General features: G+C 44.5%; 1 protein-coding gene and 2 pseudogenes across 1 annotated transcript; 2 read left to right on the top strand and 1 right to left on the bottom strand.

Annotated features, from left to right (window-relative positions):
* Positions 1-15,564, top strand: part of LOC119338599 — a 70,239-nt pseudogene extending 54,675 nt beyond the window's left edge.
* Positions 15,565-16,890: 1,326 nt separating this feature from the next.
* On the bottom strand, positions 16,891-18,224 carry LOC119338598 (annotated as a pseudogene).
* A 274-nt stretch (positions 18,225-18,498) lies between these two features.
* On the top strand, positions 18,499-21,410 carry LOC119338597. Its single transcript, XM_037610901.1, has 7 exons — positions 18,499-18,542; positions 18,857-19,228; positions 19,843-20,014; positions 20,105-20,333; positions 20,622-20,764; positions 20,854-20,922; positions 21,180-21,410. The coding sequence occupies exons 1-7, from the start codon at positions 18,499-18,501 to the stop codon at positions 21,330-21,332; spliced, it is 1,182 nt and encodes a 393-aa protein (XP_037466798.1). The 3' UTR covers positions 21,333-21,410.
* Positions 21,411-22,617: the final 1,207 nt, after the last annotated feature.

Below are 22,617 nucleotides of genomic sequence, written 5' to 3'. Positions count from 1 at the left end.
CGGCTGATTTCAATTCCACGGACTCCCATCTGCAATTCTATGTTGGCACTTGGCACACGCACTAAAGCTCGTCACTATCACCGAATCGACCATCAGGTAGTATATCATATTGTTGTTCCTTGGTGCATAAGTCGGTACAGTTCACCAATTGAAGCAACATTTGTTTTTCCAGCATTGTGTGTTATCATGTTGTAAAGGAAATAAGACATATGCATCAGGTAGCGATAAAAGGAAAATAAAGAAGGCCGTGGAAAAATTGGTACAATCACAACAGGGAGATATGCACAAATTTCTCAGGAGTAAAATTGGTGCTTCCACTGCTTTTGATAAAGCAAGATGATGAGTTGGCGATGGTTGCCATAGAGGAAGAGCTGTAACCTATTGGGAATTCAGAATATTACCAGGGAGAAGAAAATGTCGACATCAACATCGGAAGTAACAATGTAAGTGACTTTGATCAGAATGTAAGTAATTCATCAGATGCACACACATAGTTTGCTAGTCTTGATGAACAACATGTTCATACTCCTAATATTTATGATCCAAGCAATCGGGATAATCTTGATACTAAATCAAGAGACATTTTAGTTGAGAAAGGGCTGTGAGAGAGGGAAAAAATGGAATACCATGTAGATGGAGCAGGAAGACATTTTTCATATGCTCATTATCATAGGAAATTAAGCAATGGAGAGAAACATAATAGAAAGTGGCTAGTTTATTCAAAAGTTCTCGATAAAGTTTTTTGCTTCTCTTGTAAGATCTTCTATTGTAGTGTCTGCTATGGAGATTTTCGAGCATTGTCAGAGAAGTTGATTGCTATTCTAATATCTCCATTGCTTTCACGGTCGCATCGGCCGAAAGAAGCTTTCCAAAGTTAAAATTATTGAAGAATTATTTGAGGTCAACAATGACTCAGGAGAGGTTAAATGGCTTTCCTGCATTTTGCATTGAGAAGAAATTATTGGATGAGATTGACATCGACCCTATCATAAGTGACTTTGCATGGAGGAACGTAGAAGAAAGTTTTAAGGTAATGTGTATAAATTATTTGATTCGAATAGTAATTTTGAATTCATTTAATTGCTATTGATAATATTTATTATATACACATTTCATTGTTATTATTATGATGTCTATAGTAAGGGCCCCGGGTTTTAGTTTCGCCCCGGGCCCCCAAAATCTCAGGACCGGCCCTGGTCTCAGGTTTATCTGGTGGTGAGCTGCAAAGATTTGCTATTGCTGCTCGTGCCATGAAGGGGGCAGACATTTATATATTTGATGAACCATCCTGCTATCTCGACGTGAAACAAAGGTTGAAAGCTGCACAAGCTATCCGTTCATTGCTTCAACCCAAAAGGTAAAGAGGACATACGTCTCAATTATCTCACAAAATATAAGATTCCTAGTAATTTGATTTATTCATTATACAGATAAGAGAAAATACGCACTTTATATTTTGCAGTTATGTAATTGTTGTGGAGCATGATCTTAGCATTCTCGACTACTTATCAGACTACATATGCTGTCTTTATGGGACTCCAGGAGCATATGGTGTTGTTACTTTACCCTCTTCAGTCAGAGAAGGAATTAACATTTTCCTAAATGGCTTCATACCAACAGAAAATTTGCGTTTCCGTGAGGAGAAACTCACATTTCGAGTAAGGATACTAAGATTGTGGACAAACAATTTCTCATTAGAGCGCCAATTTAGTACTTAAGATGTGATCTTGTATCTAAGGCAATCTTGCTTTGCTTCATAGGTCACCGAGTCTACCGAGGAGAAAACAGAGGGTCAGATACACCAATGCTACAACTATCCTGCCATGATCAAAACAAGACGTGGCTTCAAGCTTTCGGTCACAGAAGGTAGCTTTAATGGTTCCCAAATAATTGTCATGCTTCGTGAGAATGGTACCGGGAAGACAACATTTATTCGTATGCTGGTATAATCCTTTCTCTCAAATATGCTTGGCAGCTACCTACATGTAACACCCACGATACGGCTATATCTCCCACGTGTCGAAGCACGACTTAGAGGCATAACCGCATTGTGGTTTTGTCGCAAGAAGGGTCATCTTCACACAATCCCATGTAATGAACAAGAATGGGATAAAGAGTTGGCTTACAATCGTCACTTTACACAATGAACAAATAATAAAGCATACATCATTCAGAGTACACACATAGTCCGACTACGGACGAAGCCAAAAGAAAAGAAGATAACCCAACTGCTAGATCCCCGATCGTCCCGACTGGGCTCCACTACTGATCAACAAGAAACAACACGTAGCAACAACTAAGATCTTCGTTGAGCTCTCATCTGAGCTCGGTTGCATCATCTGCACTCGCATCATCGGCACCTGCAACTGTTGTGATAGTATCTGGTGAGTCACCAGGACTCAGCAATCTCAAAACCCGCGAGATCAAGACTATTTAAGCTTATGGGAAATGAAGGGGTAAAGTGGTGAGGTTGCAGCAGCGACTAGCATATATGGTGGCTAACATACGCAAATAAGAGCGAGAAGAGAAGCAATGGAACGGTCGTGAACTAGCAATGATCAAGAAGTGATCCTGAACTCCTACTTACGTCAAACATAACCCAAAAACCGTGTTCACTTCCCGGACTCCGCCGAAAAGAGACCATCACGGCTACACACGCGGTTGATGCGTTTTAATTCGGATCAGGTGTCAAGTTATCTACAACCGGACATTAACAAATTCCCATCTGCCTATAACCGCAGGCACGGCTTTCGAAAGATTATACCCTGCAGGGGTGTCCCAACTTAGCCCATGACAAGCTCTCGCGATCAACGAAGGAATAGACCTTCTCCCAGGAAGACCCGATCAGACTCGGAATCCCGGTTTACAAGACATTTCGACAATGGTAAAACAAGACCAGCAAAGCCACCCGATGCGCTGACAAATCCCGATAGGAGCTGCACATATCTCGTTCTCAGGGCAACACCGGATGAGACTAGCTACGAGTAAAACCAGCCCTCAAGTTTCCCCGAGGTGGCCCCGCAGGCAGCTCATTTCGGGCCAACACTCGAAGGAGCACTGGTCCGGGGGGGTTAAAATAAAGATGACCCTTGAGTCTGCAGAACCCAAGGGAAAAAGGCTTAGGTGGCAAATGGTAAAACCAAGGTTGGGCCTTGCTGGAGGAGTTTTATCCAAAGCGAAATGTTAAGGGGGTCCCATAAATCACCCAACCGCGTAAGGAACGCAAAATCCGGGAAAATAATACTGATATGATGGAAACTAAGGCGGCAAGAGTGGAACAAAACACCAGGCATAAGGCCGAGTCTTCCACCCTTTACCAAGTATATAGATGCATTAATTAAATAAGAGATATTGTGATATCCCAACATAATCTTGTCCATCATGGAGCAATCTTCAACTTCACCTGCAACTAGCAACGCTATAAGAGGGCTGAGCAAAGCGGTAACATAGCCAAGCAACGGTTTGCTAGGAAGGGTGAAAAAGGTTAGAGGCTGACATGGCAATATGGGAGGCATGGTAAACAAGGGATAGGTAACGCAGCATAGCGATAGAACGAAGCAACTAGCAAGCAAAGATAGAAGTGATATCGAGGGTAATGGTCATCTTGCCTGAGATTCCGCTAGGAAGAAAAATGAGTCCATGAAGAAGACAAACGGACGTAGTCGAACGAATCCTCACAACTCCGGAACGAAACCGAAGCTAACAAGAGAAGCAACCCGGAAAGAAGCAAACAATATGGTAAACAACCAGCACATAAGCATGGCATGATGCACAACCAAATATGATGCATGTCCGGTTTAATGAGGCATGGCATGGCAAGGTGAAGCAAACAACACTACAATTTAAGTGGAGCTCAATATGCAACGAGTTGCATATTGTCGAAACATCACATCGAATTATTTAGTTCTCTCTCGTTTAGGTACAACAATATTAAATGTTATTAAACATGGCAAGGGGTGAAGCATAATTGAACTACATGTTTAGGCAAGTTTAAATGAGGCCGGAAACAACAAACAACAATTCCGGAAAATCCCCATATGTCATTTAGCAATTAAAGCAAACAACAAATTTAAGCATTTTAATTGTTGTTATCATGATGCGGATGACATATGCAAGTTTTATGCAATTTTTATGAAAATGTTGACATGAGCATGATAGGGAGCATCTGGTCACCATGGCGGAACAAAAGGGGTGCCACGGCAACGATAACGAAAATGGTGCCATGGCAGCATATCCGAAAATGGTGCCACGGCAACATATCGGTTCCAGTAACTCGATTGAGATACCGATGCAAGAGAGAAGTGTGCGGATGTGCGCAACATGCTAGAGATGGTGGGGTGCTCCCGACTTCCGGGTTCCCACGGGACGGTGGCATGGCAAACGAGTGACAATTCGGGCACGGTGCAAACATATGGTGCATCTCATACAACACATGCATTTGTTCACGGGCGGTCGCCTCGGGGTTTATACCTTCGAAGCGTGCATTCGGGGCGGAACGAGTTCGGAGCGGTGTAGAGGAAGTAGGCGTTCACAGGACGTCGTGGAAGTAGTTGTACACGGTGTCGGTAGAGGAAGTAGTCGTACACGGCGGCGGCGGTAGTGGAAGTAGACGTTCACGGGATCTCGGCGGGTCGTCGTGTAGCCGTACATTTTCGAAGCGGAACTTGGCGTATCCATGTAGTAGGTGTTCCGGTCCTGTAGTCGTTCGAGCGTCCGTGTGGTCTTGCCGGTGGGGTACTTGGCGCTTGCGGTCCAACTCCGAGGTCATAGCCGTGTAGTCGAACTTGACGAAAACAGGTCTCGCTGGGGACTTGGCGCATCCATCAGGAACTTGGTGGTACTTGGCAAATTTCACGCTCGGTGACCGTTGGGCTTGGCGTCAACAGCAACAGGGGCGCGATGTTGGGACTTGGCGCGATGCAGGAGGCTGGCGCAGCGACGGGGAGGTAGCGATGCGGTAAGGAGCTCCAGCTCCTGTCTATGACGGGCAGAAGAGCTCCGGCAGGGACCACGGCGGCGGCAGGGGAGGACCCTGGTGGTCGACGGAGAGGCGCAAGGCCATGGCGGCAGAAGGAGCGGCTCGGCCGATGCTGTCCGGTCGAGGACGAAGCCGGAGAAGTAGGGGCGGAGCTGGGAAGAAGCGGCTGCAGCAGGAGCTTGGGGTTGGGTTGGCCATGGCGTGGAGGATGAACCAGGTGGCCTCGGCGAGGAGGCGCGGTGGCAGGCCGACGGGAGCAGCAGCTCAGACGGCGAGGCGTGGCCATGGAAGGAGCGAGCGGTCTCGCGGGACGGAGGCGCGGGGCGACATGGATGAAGCGGCCGCGGGGCTCGGCGCAGATGGATCGGGAGGAGCGGTGCGAGCGAGAGGAGGGAGGAGTGCAGGGAGGTTGAGCGCGGTTCAACGGGGCGCAGCCGTGGACATGGACGATGGCGAGGAGGTGGTTGGGCGAGGCGATGGTGGGCACGAGCAAGGGAGAGGGAGAGATGCGGGAGGATCGGGCAGGGGGGTGCAGCGCGAGGAGGGAGAGATGCGGGAGTGCGTGCGATGGCGCTGGAGGAGGAACGAGGGGAGGAGAAAGGGATCGAGCAGAGCTGCGCTGGGAGCGGTCGGGCTAGGGTTGGAGAGGGGGTTAGGTGGGCTGGGCCTTAGAGGCCGGCCGGCTGGGCTATGGAGAAGCTGGGCTGCGGATGGGCCTAGATGGCCTGCTGGGCTTACCTCTCTCTCTCTCTCTCTCTTAATGAATAAAAAACAGTACAGAGAAAAGAAAGAAAGGAAAGAGAGGTTAGGGGGAAGATTTGCGCATGGGGATAATTTTCCCGGACTCACAAAAATGAGCTCGATCCAGGAAAAATAGAAAAGAGGCACGAATGCACGATTTAAATTCAAACTCATTTGAATTTAATTCAAATGGGTTTGAACGGAAGTGAGGGTTTGGGAAGGTCCAAAAATGTTCGGATTTTTGGTGGAGCTCCGGAAAATGATGAAATAATTTATGGGCAAGGTTGGAGACCAAGAATTGAGATAACAACGGCATGGGATATTTTGCAAGTGTGTTATGATCAATTTCAAAAATGAAATATTTAAATATAGCTCCCTAAATATCGGGAGGGTATGTTATAAAGAGAAGTCCCCATGTGAGTTCCCTCGGTTTAAATGGACCGAAGATCCATGCAATTTATTTAGTTGAGTTTTAAAAAAATTAAATGGCATGATGGCATGATGACATGATGCAATGCAAAAATAAAAGAGCAAGCACAAAAGAAAACACATGGCAAAACTCGGAATAGCTGGAAGTCTTTTGTAGCATCGGTCTCGGGGCGTTACAACACTCCACCACTACAAGAGGATCTCGTCCCGAGATCTAGGATGGCACCGGAGAGAAACGGAAGAGGAAGAGAAGAGGTAAAACTAAGTTGCTTCTTTGACGAACGAGTGAAACCACGAACCTTGAGAGGTTGAAAAGTTGAAAGAGAGAACACAATGGAGTTGAACACAATTGAGAGCACTGCGGTAGAAAAATAGAAACAAGGAACACCATTTGAACCTTGGAGGTTGCAAAGCTATGAATGACGAGTACAAAGGACAAGAAGGAATTGGAACCACTCTGGTTGAAACAAGATAAACAAGGAACAAGGATGATCAAATTCGGACAACACTCCGATAGAAAAATAGAAACAAGACTTGATAAGATGAAAAGAACTTGAAGAGATGACACAACATTCCGGTTAGATGGATAAGCACGAAAAGAACAAGATCTTCAATACGAGAAGATGAGTGAAGAGAGCAACATCACAATGCCTCCGGAACGAAAGAATAGAAGATAAATCATTGGAATAACAGAATGGAGAAGAAAATGCCAACTTCTGCCACAAATGAGCTTGGAAAGCACCCTTCCAAGAAGGTTAGAGCGGAGTTGTTGGAAAACCAACAACGAAAAGCACAAGCTTGTTGTGGGCTTATGGAAAACATCTCAAAATTATGAGGTGAAATTCTGCCACTAACAAAAAACAAATGCTTGCTCGAGATCAACGAAGAGATGAAAACTGCTTTTGCCGAGAGGATAGGAGAAAACTTGGATCATTGATAAGCACCACAATACAACATTCCTTAGGGAAGGCTTTAGGTGAAATCTATACCAATATAACTCCAAGGAAGAGATGGATGGATTTAAAATACCTCGTTCTTGACAACATATGAATCATGAAACAAGAATGGAAATTGTCAAGAGTGATATAACACCATCTCAAAAGATAAGGTAGAAAGAATAGCACTTTGAAATGCAAGAAGAAGAATACTTGAACTCCTCTGAAAAGAATCTCGATGAACACTTTGAGAAGGAATTAAATCCTTGATGAACCATCATGTAGAGCCTCCATGAAGAACTCCGGTAATAAAAGGATGATAGAAAGAAAGAGAAGTTGAAAATACAAGGTGAAGCCTTGTGATGATTTAGATGGAGCTTCGCGACGAGATAATGCGGAAAACTTGGAACTCCAGAAAAGAAAAGATGAAGCATCTCGAACCGAGAAAAATGACATGATGAACAACTCTGGAAAGAAGAAACTAGATCACTTGGATGAAACAATAATAAGAATTACGTTATGCGCATCCTTCACCAATTTAAATTGATGACAAGCAACGGATTTGGCATACTACTTATTCTCGTAGAAAGGATTAAGAGAGATATAGCGTAAACTTGAGAAGGTATTGATGGAACCACCGGTGGAATTTGGAAACAATGAATGAATTGATATGATAATGAAGGAAGTGAAATATTGAACAAACCACCGTAAAATTGGAAAAGAGAGTAGCAAAGGCACAATTCACCGGGAAGAATTGGAAAAAGAATGAAAATACTTGAGGGGATTTGGATACCTGAGAACAAAGAGATCATGAACTGAATAAAGTAAACTTGAACGATGCACCGGTAAGATTTGGAGAACTGAAAGCTGAAAGTTGGAATGAATAATTCTGAGATGATTGGCTCCGGAGAATGAAACTGAAAAGACTCCTGAATTTCTCTGGATGGGTGAAATGAATTCTCACAATCGAAAACAATTATGAGAGGATGGCATAAAGCTAGAACCATGAATCTTCAAGAGAACGGACCAAGATTTAGGAGAAATCCTTCTTCGGTCTTCAAAATTCGAGAATGACAACGAGAAACACCACCATGAATTGTTGAGATACTCCGGGATGAAAATTAGAAAAATTGAACCAACAACGAAAAAAATTGAAAGATCTTGGAGAAAGACATATGACTGATGAAATTTCATTCTTACATCAAACTTTGAAATGAATTTGGGAATAACTCCGAGAGAATTAGAAGAGTCAGGTAAGATCCTGAAAAAGACCTGTGGGTTAGGGCCCACTAAAAGATACACCATTGAACGATTGATTGAAAAAGGGGGGGGATTGCACCGGTTGAATTAAATGACTTGAATGAGATAACAACCTCAAAATAACTTGAACTGATTGAGAATGGAAACACGAAACTTCCGAGATATCTTGAGCACTCCGAATAAGAATAGAGAGAGGTGAACAATTATGAGAGGCACCGGCATGGGATAGCATTTGAACGAGGATAAGGATATGATCAACACCGAAAGCTTGAGGTAAATCCACCGGAGAAGAAAAGAATGAAAAAATGATGAACTCAAAGCTCCGTTAGTATCTTCCTGAGAATCACCGGATAAGAACATTGACGAAAAAGAATGGAGAGACTTCCCACAAATAAAAGGATATATGATTAAGAAATCTGAGTCCTTGAAGAAAAAGGGTGGGAGGGCGGGAAAACAAAGGCAACTTGGGGCAGATGAAACAAACGTCGTTGAGAAAACTTAGAATTGATCTTGCTGATGTTGAGATGATCGGATCCACTTGAAGAGAAGCACGCCAGTTGGAAAAGAATTAACATGACGATCTCGATGATCAAGAAGGATTAGTATTCACATAGCAATATGAGAAAACCATTTAGGAAAGGTATGGATTCAACATTTGACTTCGAAGCAACTCGAATATCACATATAAAACAAAACAAAGGATTTGGCTTGCAGAATAAGCCGGAACAAACATATGATAGAGATTTCGTTTGAAGTTTTTGTGGTGGGGCCCACACGGGCTCGAGTGTACAGCACCATCATGTACAAGGCAGTGCACATGACATACGAAGTGTCCTCGAACCAGCATAGCCAAGGGTTCTTTAAGACACAACGAGAACACTGTAAAAACGACCGTGGAAAGGCGGACCACTAGACGTCGAACCCCAATCTCATATCATGCATCTGTCGAAAAGATATTCTAGGAGCTACTTGAATTCCCACCTATAAAACTCCCGAAACTTTCTGGTTATGCAATCTGGTGTTGGGGATACAGGGGAAGCAATATATATCTCACCCAAAACTAACAATTCCTACATCCAAGTTGTATCCATCCGTCAACACATAACCAAGAAACCTTCGGAAATCATGTACCTCAACCTTCGAAAAGCATCCGTTATACGAGTTATGGCAATACTCTCGAGCTCGCCCCAGTACTGGGTTATCGAGGTTATCTCACCAACAACTGCATAAAAGAGATTTTCGATGTCGGCAAAACTCAGGTATTCCAGAACTGCAACGATAAAATTGTGACGACAACACCTCAGAGCTCAACTCCCCGGGTCAATGCCACATAATAGACAGGAGGCACCAAGAACAATGTTCTCGTCACAAAACCATCGAAACGATTCCAAGATACCCGCGTGATCCTAAATTTTTTTTAGTGAAATTTGAGGAGAGGAAAGTCAAAACATCTACGTCAGGAGACCTTACCAGAGCGACGAAGGGACTGAGGAGTAAAAAGAATCCTACTCTCCGATATATATACTCCTAAGACTCAAAACATTTTTGTTCTAGACTCAACAACGCCAGCAAACAATCAAGCAGGGGGCTCCTAAGTCGGGGATGGCTCTGATTACCAACTTGTAACACCCACGATGCGGCTATATCTCCCACGTGTCGAAGCACGACTTAGAGGCATAACCGCATTGTGGTTTTGTCGCAAGAAGGGTCATCTTCACACAATCCCATGTAATGAACAAGAATGGGATAAAGAGTTGACTTACAATCGCCACTTCACACAATGAACAAATAATAAATCATACATCATTCAGAGTACACACATAGTTCGACTACGGACGAAGCCAAAAGAAAAGAAGATAACCCAACTGCTAGATCCCCGATCGTCCCGACTGGGCTCCACTACTGATCAACAAGAAACAACACATAGCAACAACTAAGATCTTCGTTGAGCTCCCATCTGAGCTCGGTTGCATCATCTGCACTCGCATCATCGGCACCTGCAACTGTTGTGATAGTATCTGGTGAGTCACCAGGACTCAGCAATCTCAAAACCCGCGAGATCAAGACTATTTAAGCTTATGGGAAATGAAGGGGTAAAGTGGTGAGGTTGCAGCAGCGACTAGCATATATGGTGGCTAACATACGCAAATAAGAGCGAGAAGAGAAGCAATGGAACGGTCGTGAACTAGCAATGACCAAGAAGTGATCCTGAACTTCTACTTACGTCAAATATAACTCAAAAACCGTGTTCACTTCCCAGACTCCGCCGAAAAGAGACCATCACGGCTACACACGCGGTTGATGCGTTTTAATTCGGATCAGGTGTCAAGTTATCTACAACCGGACATTAACAAATTCCCATCTGCCTATAACCGCAGGCACGGCTTTCGAAAGATTATACCCTGCAGGGGTGTCCCAACTTAGCCCATGACAAGCTCTCGCGATCAACGAAGGAATAGACCTTCTCCCAGGAAGACCCGACCAGACTCAGAATCCCGGTTTACAAGACATTTCGACAATGGTAAAACAAGACCAGCAAAGCCGCCCGATGCGCTGACAAATCCCGATAGGAGCTGCACATATCTCGTTCTCAGGGCAACACCGGATGAGACTAGCTACGAGTAAAACCAGCCCTCAAGTTTCCCCGATGTGGCCCCGCAGGCAGCTCATTTCGGGCCAACACTCGAAGGAGCACTGGTCCGGAGGGGTTAAAATAAAGATGACCCTTGAGTCTGCAGAACCCAAGGGAAAAAGGCTTAGGTGGCAAATGGTAAAACCAAGGTTGGGCCTTGCTGGAGGAGTTTTATCCAAAGCGAACTGTTAAGGGGGTCCCATAAATCACCCAACCGCGTAAGGAACGCAAAATCCGGGAAAATAATACCGATATGACGGAAACTAAGGCGGCAAGAGTGGAACAAAACACCAGGCATAAGGCCGAGTCTTCCACCCTTTACCAAGTATATAGATGCATTAATTAAATAAGAGATATTGTGATATCCCAACATAATCCTGTCCATCATGGAGCAATCTTCAACTTCACCTGCAACTAGCAACAGTATAAGAGGGCTAAGCAAAGCGGTAACATAGCCAAGCAACGGTTTGCTAGGAAGGGTGAAAAAGGTTACAGGCTGACATGGCAATATGGGAGGCATGGTAAACAAGGGATAGGTAACGCAGCATAGCGATAGAACGAAGCAACTAGCAAGCAAAGATAGAAGTGATATCGAGGGTAATGGTCATCTTGCCTGAGATTCCGCTAGGAAGAAGAATGAGTCCATGAAAAAGACAAACGGACGTAGTCGAACGAATCCTCACAACTCCGGAACGAAACCGAAGCTAACGAGAGAAGCAACCTGGAAAGAAGCAAACAATATGGTAAACAACCAGCACATAAGCATGGCATGATGCACAAACAAATATGATGCATGTCCGGTTTAATGAGGCATGGCATGGCAAGGTGGAGCAAACAACACTACAATTTAAGTGGAGCTCAATATGCAACGAGTTGCATATTGACGAAACATCACATCGAATTATTTAGTTCTCTCTCGTTTAGGTACAACAATATTAAATGTTATTAAACATGGCAAGGGGTGAAGCATAATTGAACTACATGTTTAGGCAAGTTTAAATGAGGCCGGAAACAACAAACAACAATTCCGAAAAATCCCCATATGTCATTTAGCAATTAAAGCAAACAACAATTTTAAGCATTTTAATTGTTGTTATCATGATGCGGATGACATATGCAAGTTTTATGCAATTTTTATGAAAATGTTGACATGAGCATGATAGGGAGCATCTGGTCACCATGGCGGAACAAAAGGGGTGCCACGGCAACGATAACGAAAATGGTGCCACGGCAGCATATCCGAAAATGGTGCCACGGCAACATATCGGTTCCGATAACTCGATTGAGATACCGATGCAAGAGAGAAGTGTGCGGATGTGCGCAACATGCTAGAGATGGTGGGGTGCTCCCGACTTCCGGGTTCCCACGGGACGGTGGCATGGCAAACGAGTGACAATTCGGGCACGGTGCAAACATATGGTGCATCTCATACAACACATGCATTTATTCACGGGCGGTCGCCTCGGGGTTTATACCTTCGAAGCGTGCATTCAGGGCGGAACGAGTTCGGAGCGGTGTAGAGGAAGTAGGCGTTCACGGGACGTCGTGGAAGTAGTTGTACACGGTGTCGGTAGAGGAAGTAGTCGTACACGGCGGCGGCGGTAGTGGAAGTAGACGTTCACGGGATCTCGGCGGGTCGTCGTGTAGCCGTACATTTTCGAAGCGGAACTTGGCGTATCCATGTAGTAGGTGTTCCGGTCCTGTAGTCGTTCGAGCGTCCGTGTGGTCTTGCCGGTGGGGTACTTGGCGCTTGCGGTCCAACTCCGAGGTCATAGCCGTGTAGTCGAACTTGACGAAAACAGGTCTCGCTGGGGACTTGGCGCATCCATCAGGAACTTGGTGGTACTTGGCAAATTTCACGCTTGGTGACCGTTGGGCTTGGCGTCAACAGCAACAGGGGCGCGATGTTGGGACTTGGCGCGATGCAGGAGGCTGGCGCAGCGACGGGGAGGTAGCGATGCGGTAAGGAGCTCCAGCTCCTGTCTATGACGGGCAGAAGAGCTCAGGCAGGGACCAAGGCGGCGGCAGGGGAGGACCCTGGTGGTCGACGGAGAGGCGCAAGGCCATGGCGGCGGAAGGAGCGGCTCGGCCGATGCTGTCCGGTCGAGGACGAAGCCGGAGAAGTAGGGGCGGAGCTGGGAAGAAGCGGCTGCAGCAGGAGCTTGGGGTCGGGTTGGCCATGGCGTGGAGGATGAACCAGGTGGCCTCGGCGAGGAGGCGCGGTGGCAGGCCGACGGGAGCAGCAGCTCAGACGGCGAGGCGTGGCCATGGAAGGAGCGGGCGGTCTCGCGGGACGGAGGCGCGGGGCGACATGGACGAAGCGGCCGCGGGGCTCGGCGCAGATGGATCGGGAGGAGCGCTGCGAGCGAGAGGAGGGAGGAGTGCAGGGAGGTTGAGCGCGGTTCAACGGGGCGCAGCCGTGGACATGGACGATGGCGAGGAGGTGGTTGGGCGAGGCGATGGTGGGCACGAGCGAGGGAGAGGGAGAGATGCGGGAGGATCGGGCAGGGGGGTGTAGCGCGAGGAGGGAGAGATGCGGGAGTGCGTGCGACGGCGCTGGAGGAGGAACGAGGGGAGGAGAAAGGGATCGAGCAGAGCTCCGCTGGGAGCGGTCGGGCTAGGGTTAGAGAGGGGGTTAGGTGGGCTGGGCCTTAGAGGCCGGCCGGCTGGGCTATGGAGAAGCTGGGCTGCGGATGGGCCTAGATGGCCTGCTGGGCTTACCTCTCTCTCTCTCTCTCTCTCTTAATGAATAAAAAACAGAACAGAGAAAAGAAAGAAAGGAAAGAGAGGTTAGGGGGAAGATTTGCGCATGGGGATAATTTTCTCGGACTCACAAAAATGAGCTCGATCCAGGAAAAATAGAAAAGAGGCACGAATGCACGATTTAAATTCAAACTCATTTGAATTTAATTCAAATGGGTTTGAACGGAAGTGAGGGTTTGGGAAGGTCCAAAAATGTTCGGATTTTTGGTGGAGCTCCGGAAAATGATGAAATAATTTATGGGCAAGGTTGGAGACCAAGAATTGAGATAACAACGGCATGGGATATTTTGCAAGTGTGTTATGATCAATTTCAAAAATGAAATATTTAAATATAGCTCCCTAAATATCGGGAGGGTATGTTATAAAGAGAAGTCCCCATGTGAGTTCCCTCGGTTTAAATGGACCGAAGATCCATGCAATTTATTTAGTTGAGTTTTAAAAAAATTAAATGGCATGATGACATGATGCAATGCAAAAATAAAAGAGCAAGCACAAAAGAAAACACATGGCAAAACTCGGAATAGCTGGAAGTCTTCTGTAGCATCGGTCTCGGGGCGTTACACTACAGGCCTATTTCTTTTAGCAGTTTCATCAATTGTCTTTTGCCTTTTTTCAGGCGGGGGAATTGAAACCAGACGAAGTAAGTGATGAGCAAGTTGACATGCCTGCATATACTGTCTCATACAAGCGTCAGGAATTGGTCTCCAAATATAGCTCTACAGTATCAGTGAGGGACCTTCTGCACGAGAAAATACCTGGATCATGCACGCAAGCTCAGTTCAGATCTGATGTCATGAAACCAATGAAAATTGAGGAACTCATGGACAGGCAGGTTGCAAATCTTTCTGGTGGAGAGCTGCAAAGGGTTAAACTCTGTATTTGCCTCGGAAAGGTAGGATTACCTTAGATCACCCCCTCCCCTACAAGAATACATCTGAGCTTGTAACTCTAATCAGAGTATATTTAAGAAGAGTAAATTGCATCATTGGTCCTGAAACTATTTTCAGGGTCCCATGTATGTTCTAGAACTTTTTTAATTGTCACATGGATTCCAGAAGTGCTATTAGTGATTCATGCTAGTTCAATACCAGAATAGTCTGAAGACTATATTTTGCCTAGCATGAGTCACTTATTGCACTTCAGGGACCTAGATGATGATTTTCAATGGTTCAGGTCCTATATGAGACCCTAGAAATAGCTCGAGGATAGAATGCACTTCACTCTTAATAAAACATGCATGCTTAATGACTAAGTGTATTAAAAAAATAATATACTTCAAGTATGTGTCCCATTCTCGTCAAATTATTTTAGCAAGACCTCTTTTTTGTCTGCAGCCTGCTGATATTTACCTGATAGATGAACCAAGTGCTCATCTTGATTCAGAGCAGCGCCTTATTGCAGCAAAGGTGATAAAAAGGTTTATCCTTCACCAAAAGAAAACGGCTTTCATCGTCGAGCATGATTTCATCATGGCAGCCTACCTGGCCGATAAGGTACTCGTTTTCGAGGGAAGACCTTCGGTTGAATGTACTGCAAGTGCACCAGAGTTTCTGGCATCTGGAATGAACCGTTTTCTGTCAGTAAGTCTGATAATACCCCTCCTCTCTCCCTTACTATTGGTAGTGTAGTGAATATATCTCTTGGTTTCATGGTCTATTTGAATGGTAATAATTTTTATGAATTTCCATCCCACTTCTGCCCCACAGCATCTAGATGTCACTTTTAGGACCGATCCGACGACCCACAGGCCTCGGATTAACAAGCTGGGCTCTGTGAAGGACACTGAGCAGAAAGCTGCAGGGTGCTACTACTACCTTGACGATTAATGTAAGAAAGATCACAACCCTTCACTTCACATTGGCCATTTCTTATACTCATACTACTGCCGTTACAAAATCGGCCTACTAGCTATTGCAGAAAGCTTTTGCGAAGGGCATTTATACTTCTGCAAAATCTCCTTCAGAACCGGATGGTGCAAAATCTTTACATCTGCATACTACTCCTATATGTCTGCCAGAGTTCATGGTATGGGCTTGCACTGGTTTTTCATGAGCATTCATGATACACGTAGGTTCTTGATGCAGTAAGTTAGTTACTAGATCACTTGTCTTTGCAGGATTGCTTTGGCACTAGGACATGGCTGGCTCGGCACTTCGTGGGCAAGAACATTATTGGGATGGCAAGTGAAATCTGAGCAGAGTACTTTAGCATTGAAGGTAACTCTCGGCTGGATTTTTTGAAGCTATTAGTCCATGTTTCTACTATTTTTTGCCTTGAGGACTGTAGGAATTTGAATGTCTTTTTTTTTTTACCGAAAAGCCCTTTTTGTACAGGTCGCGTTGGTGAAATTTGGGTCGGATTGGTGTGAAGTTGTTACCTGGATGATTTTGGTTTGAACATGTTCAGAAGATGGAACTTTCTATTACAGCCTGCAGTTAAGCGGGAGTTTAGTAGCGTATGTGTCTTCTAAGGTTTCGGAGAACCTTCAGTTCAAGAAAAAAAAGTTTCAGAGAACCTTTGGGTTGGGATATTGGGATTGTATTTGCTTTTTCAATAAAGGGTGGATTTTATTGACTCAAAATGAAGCATAAAGAGAATACAAATACAATAAGCACACTGCTTGCCACTTAGTCGTCGAATGATTGCAACGTTGGTTTTGTTTCACTCTGGAACCTATTACATGTTGGACAAACGAAATAACTATAGATAAGTTATTGATCTACACTTTGAATGGTATTAATTGATTTCTCTTCGAACTGAGATCTCGAGGCTCCCTATTTCATTTGAAATGAAACCACAACAGGTCCCAATTGCAACATACTCACACTAGCTAAGCGAATGACCGACCACATTCAACAGACATGTGGGCTGAACACCGTACAAACCCCTACAGATATTAAACACACGGATATATATATTGAACAAAGATGTTTATTTAGTAGGTTCGCTTACATGTCAAAACATGGTTGGAGTTGATGGGAACACTAATGTAACATGGATGGAATACCACCAGTGCAAAAAGGGCAAGGAAATGACAAAAGTGTAACTAAAGACTTACTACTCAAGTTTGTCAGCCCACGGCCCTAAGACTGTCGAAGTTCTTAATCTGTTGGCCCGCTAATCACAGACACAAAAATACGACCGGACAAACCTTAGCCAGAAAAGCTACCAGGCAACGTTGACCAAGTCAACTTCACCGAGATTAACGCAAAATCATTCTTTATTTCTTGATTATCATGCCCATGGGTTTTAGCCTTGAAAGAACAACAATGTTGGTGGTCAGAACTGGATGACAGTGCAGCAACCTTGAACTCCAAATCTATCGAAGAATTTTTCAATACAGCAACCACAGACATTTTTAAGCTACATGATTCAGCAACCGCACCGTCAAAGAGCCGGATTTCCTCATTAAACCCACTGCTTAAACATCCGACAGACAAATTGAAACTGCTTTGCACTTCCGAGATAAGAACCTTACAGTCGCCTCAACTGCATATAAAAGACATGATAAAATTATGTCAACCGCACCACCATCACCAGGGATGCGAAATGTGAATGGCTGATCCCATTTGCCTTCGTGGCCTATGAGTGATGCACCATCGATCAATTGTATGTCATCTTTTTCTTCTTCACCTGCCTTGATCCTCATGTCATATTCAATTAGAACACTATCCGCCATATCTATCCCTCGCTTAGGGCCAGTCATGTTGATAAGAGAACCCTCCTCCACAACGATGGGATCATCCCTGCTAATATTGACGACATAATTAAGCAATGGATCCATATCATCCCGCACCGCTATGTACCCATACAGCTCTACTAAGCCACCATCCACGGGAATTTCAGCCAACTCCACCGAGTAAAATTGCAGCATGCTAAAAGGATCATGAGTCCCCGCCGGATCCAGACTAGACTCCTTGCGCCTGGAGTGTGTTGTTTTCTTTCTTTCTTTTGGGCTTGTTGAGCTGTGCCCTCAGCAGAACCTGTTTACTGTGTTGTGAGACTCGGGTGGTGTGTGTGTGTGAACTTGCTTCGGTTGTATGTTTTGTGGCGGTTTGCTTTATTTATAAAGTGGGGCGAAAGCCTTTTTCGGTAAAGGATCATGAGTCATGCAAGTTCCATCACGGACGACACAATCCGTGGGATCCGACAATGACATCGCCTCGAGTCGGGTCTCGTTACGGTCGGCAATACGATACTCTTTCTTCCACCAAAGTAAATCCACATCACTGTATATAGAACCATCACGATGTCTACTTTTTGCGAGAATATCATTCAGGGCATATCCACCCTCCTCGCTGACCATGATTTGAACCGTGAGATCCTCGGCTGCGCTGCTCCGATCTTCATCGTCACAACAGGTGATGTTAACATTCTCGTTGCTCTGGGAAGAAATAGTAGTAGGAACGTTACCAGAAGAGATGGGCAGTCGCATGGGTGGTTTACCGGACTCATCATCTGCTTGTGCTCGACTGACGGCGGCCATGTACCGAGATCCACGAGAAAATCGGGGAACACTACGGGCAGCAGGCTGATAGGAGCCACCAGCGAGCCATGGAAGAGAGGAGATCAGATCGCGGCTCGCGAGGGAGTCCCAGCGGCCGGAAACCGAAGTCCCGATTCATACGGGTTATGTGGACTTCTTTCCACGTTTTCCGTTGAGAAGAAAATCCCTCGATCCATCTCCTCGTCGTAAAGAAAAGAAAAAAAAATCCAGACCCTGGTGCCGGTACCTCCCCCACCCCACCAAGCCAACCTCCATGGCCACCCCGACGGAACCCCGCGACGGCTTGCTGGCTACACGGTATGGCCGCCCCGCCACCCCTCCCTCTCGTTTTCGATCCGTTCCCTGTCTAAGTGGCGATCGAGCTTAGATGCAAATGGTTGTTTGCGGGGTTGCAGAGGGAGGGTTCTCGTAATAAATAGATCATCGCCTGGTTTCAGTCAGATTTCTGGCCGATTGCTCGCCCCTACTTCGCTTCGGATTCCTCATTTTACCAGCTTAGCCATAGCCGGACGATAATGCAAATTATTCATCTCGTATATAATATAAATCGACATAAACTGAGCTCTACTCACTCAATGATCCTGCATTAATTTCTGTTTGTTCCACTTCAGGAGCCCGGAGCCGGCGGCTCAAGACGATGTGCAGGTGCCGCGAGAGCCAGCAGGTGTCTCATTGTTGAAGGAGGCTCTCCACACTGCAACATTGGAGGAATCGTCTCGTGCTTCCTCTTCCTCTCTGCTGGTGGATGCAGTGTCTCATGATGAGACCATTCTGGTCTCCCCACCATCAGGCCGCTTGTCTCCTGGTCCTGGGCCACCCGTTACGTCCCGGAGACCTTGTGGTTGGCCCAAGTCATTTATCATCAGAACTGACCGTGAGGGATCTGTTCATATGTATCCTCCTATTGGTGGGCCATTCCAGAGCTTACAGGAAGCTGATGATGCTATTGTTCGCCATCTTGATGATCTGCGGGATAAGACAGTGTAAAGTTTCCCTACTTCGCTCTAGATCTTCATCACTGGATTTCTCCTATTCTGTGTGCTCACATTTGCAACTGATAATTTTATAAAAATAGTCATATGCTTCTGTGAGTAGGCCACAGAAATTATCAGAGTCTCATACGACAACACGAACCAGGAAAAGGACAATTGCCACAAAGTAGACTAAACTGACATGTTGGTTAAATTACATTTGTGGGAATCTGTTGAGGTTAAGAAGACATTTTGTAACTGTGGTTATGACTTGTGACTTGTGATTGTTTCATTGATCCTAGTACAAGTACTTCGCCAGTCTCCACTTCACGCACACCATAACCCATCTCCTAATGTGGCGCTTAAACCTGAGTGGTACGGTCAAAATCCCAATCGTTTAGCTTCTTTGGGACTCGGGCGTGCTTGGCTTGAGCCCCAGCCAATCCTAGCAAAAATTGGTTAGCCAATTATTTTAGTTAAGGTTTCGATTACCCAGTGTTTTGGCTAATGTTGGCAAGAATGTTCCTTTTAGCATTGACAGAGTACTTTGTGTCACTTTATTTTTCCCATTTTTCAGAAATACAATACAATCTACTAATCAAGTAGAATGCTCTGATCTAAATTAGGTGCCTAGCTGACCTTTCCTTGATGGAGAAAGTTGTACAACATGCGCTTTACTGGCCTGATGGCACAAGGAAGAAGCTTTCAAAGTCATCAGTAGATCCGGAAAGAATTAACCATACACGCCTATTGGTTCAAGCTCTACTGGACAAATATAATGAGGACCACAATCTTTTGGTTGTTTGCTCTCTCCCTCTCGCGCACTTCCACCCTCTTTATTGGCTTACTCATGTCGCAGTACTCATACCACTCATGCTTCCTGTTTAGAACCTTGCGTATGAACTCCAAGATATTGTGTGCATCCGATCAATTTGTGAGGGAAGACCCCATAACTGTAAGTGGTACTATCATCTCAATTTCACCGCAAGGACTAAAGGAGGCGATGAATTTCACAGTGGCATCGTAAATTTGTTCTTTGCGGAAGTCGCGCGTATCGGAGGAGCATATAAGGATTTTGTGCTCAGCTGTTTCTACATGCTTAAACCCAATGATAATGGTATTATGTACTTCTCACCTATGTCGGGGTCATGTTACCTTGAACTTATATATACATCAGTGTAAATGTAAATGTGTTTCATATTGCACTGTTTGGTTGCCCCTTTGTTATGTTTCCCTTCATCTATCCATAATCTTATAAATTTAACATCTTCATGCACAGACATGCAAGTGACTTATTGCACACATTTTTTTTACATTTCAGTTATTCAGTTATTATTATGTAGTTGTGCCTAGTTGACTATTTTGTAGTTAGATGACGTATCTCTGTCTCCTTTATTGAATGAAGGTCACTGCCGTGGTTGTACATATAACAAAAGGGTTAACTTGAAGCACCCTAATGACGCTGATGAATACTCTGGGGGTCACTTGGATCCATATTTGCCGTATGGTGGTGACACTACTATACAACATAGCGGCTCTGATGAGAATGTATGCTAATTTACTGTATGGTGTGCGTGAGTGCATCTAACATTTTGCTGCTTAACTCTTTCTTCCATGCATCGCCCCTCTTTTTACAGTTGGATGCGGACGAGGAGGAAGCTAGGCTTCAAGCTAAGGAGGAGGCTAGGGTAAAGCGTATATACGCGGTAATATATAGTACTCGCTCCGTTCCTAAATGTAAGTCTTTGTAGAGATTCCACTATAAACCACATACGGATGTATATAGATGCATTTTAAGTTTAGATTCATTTATTTTGCTTCGTATGTAGTCCATCTAGTGGAGTCTCTACAAAGACTTACATTTAGGAACGGAGGGAGTATATCTTTTGTGGATAATGTCATTCTAGTAACATGGTTTATTAATTGACTGATTATTCCCTGCTTGTGGATTCATTCACTTTAGTGCTTTGATGATCCAAGTTTTTTGGAGCAAATGAGAAGGCGTTTCAAAGATCATCCGCATGCTGAAACAGTTTTTCAGCTAAAAAAAGAGACAAAATCCTCAGAATGCAACACCATTAGTGGACCAGCAGGGTGCAGCGGAAGACTGAAGTGACCGAATGCGACTCCACCTACTTATGCCTTATACTAATTTGGAAGATTAGAATTTCGTAGAAACTCTAATGGCCGGGGAAGGAGGGGGAAACACATTGGTAACAGCTAAGGAGTCAAGGTATTGTTGTGCATAAGTTATTGTTCAAGATGGTGCAAACATGACAACCCACTGGTAAACAGTGGCGTACCCAGCAATGAAATGAAGGGTGTGCACACTCTAAAAAATTCTACTAATCCAAGTGTCAGACAAAATATAGCAAAATAATAACATGAATAGCTCAATTCAAATTTCACAACAATTTAGTTCACAAAGTATATCTCAAATGTGCGAAATTACAATACGAATAGTCTTACACGAAAGAAGCACAAGTAGAAAATTACATCACTAGGTAACTCTACGTTTTTGCATTGCCATGAAAGCATCAACTATGTCATCTTCACTTACTTTCATGAACACATCTCGTTCAATAAATGTCACCAAGCAATCATTCAAGCGATCATCACTCATAGTAGTCCTTAACTTACTTTTCACTAGATTCATTGATGAAAATACTCTTTCAACACTCGCCGTCGCCACCGGTAAAATCAATATCAATTTGATGAGTAAGTAGACCAAATCATAAAGAACATGCTTCTTTGTTGCAACAATATTACTTGCATTTCTAAACCTATCATCTTGTCTCATATCATCAATAAAAGTAGCAAGTTGAAATTCTAGCCTTATCAAATCTGTGCTTGATATGTCCATGAGATAGAATTTGGCAAGTCTCATTACCTTGAGTGCATCATAAGAAGCAAATGAGTTGATTGGATTCAAAGCCGACATGCAAATAAGCAACTCCGTATTAACCTCATCAAACCGATTGTCAAGCTCTTGAATGGTTTGATCAATGACACCAAGATATGCCTCTCTTCTATAACGATCATCATTTGTTTGTACTTCATAGTACCGACGTGATCTTCCATGATGCTCATAAGTATCCTCCCACAAAGGAACTTGAATGTCATGTTTGTAGCAAAATAAGGTTAGCTTTGCAAGAAATTCTTCCCAACCATGAGACCTCAAGTGTTGCATTCTACTCTTTGCCAAACTAACAAGTGCCATTGCATTAACAATATCTTGATCTCTCTTTTGCAAAGATTTGGACAACTCATTTGTATAGCCAAGAATAACAAGCATCAAGTGAAGATTGAAAACAAAGTCAAATGATTCAATGGCTTGAGAAACTCCACGTATTCTTGTCCACTCACATTTTTGTGAAGGATCTTTTCCAATAGCATCAAGT

Source organism: Triticum dicoccoides, chromosome 7B (assembly GCF_002162155.2).
Source record: "Triticum dicoccoides isolate Atlit2015 ecotype Zavitan chromosome 7B, WEW_v2.0, whole genome shotgun sequence".
In the NCBI taxonomy this organism is placed as follows: domain Eukaryota; kingdom Viridiplantae; phylum Streptophyta; class Magnoliopsida; order Poales; family Poaceae; genus Triticum; species Triticum dicoccoides.
Note: the sequence above shows the minus strand (reverse complement) of the source record. Positions and strands in the feature narration are given on the sequence as shown.

Bases quoted from the DNA above. Each gene is read 5' to 3' on its own strand.
- LOC119338597 (XM_037610901.1), top strand. From the start codon at position 18,499: ATGGCCACCCCGACGGAACCCCGCGACGGCTTGCTGGCTACACG. The intron at 20,334-20,621 runs GTATTATGTACT...TATTGAATGAAG, and splicing joins GCTTAAACCCAATGATAATG to GTCACTGCCGTGGTTGTACA. The intron at 20,765-20,853 runs GTATGCTAATTT...CTCTTTTTACAG, and splicing joins ATAGCGGCTCTGATGAGAAT to TTGGATGCGGACGAGGAGGA.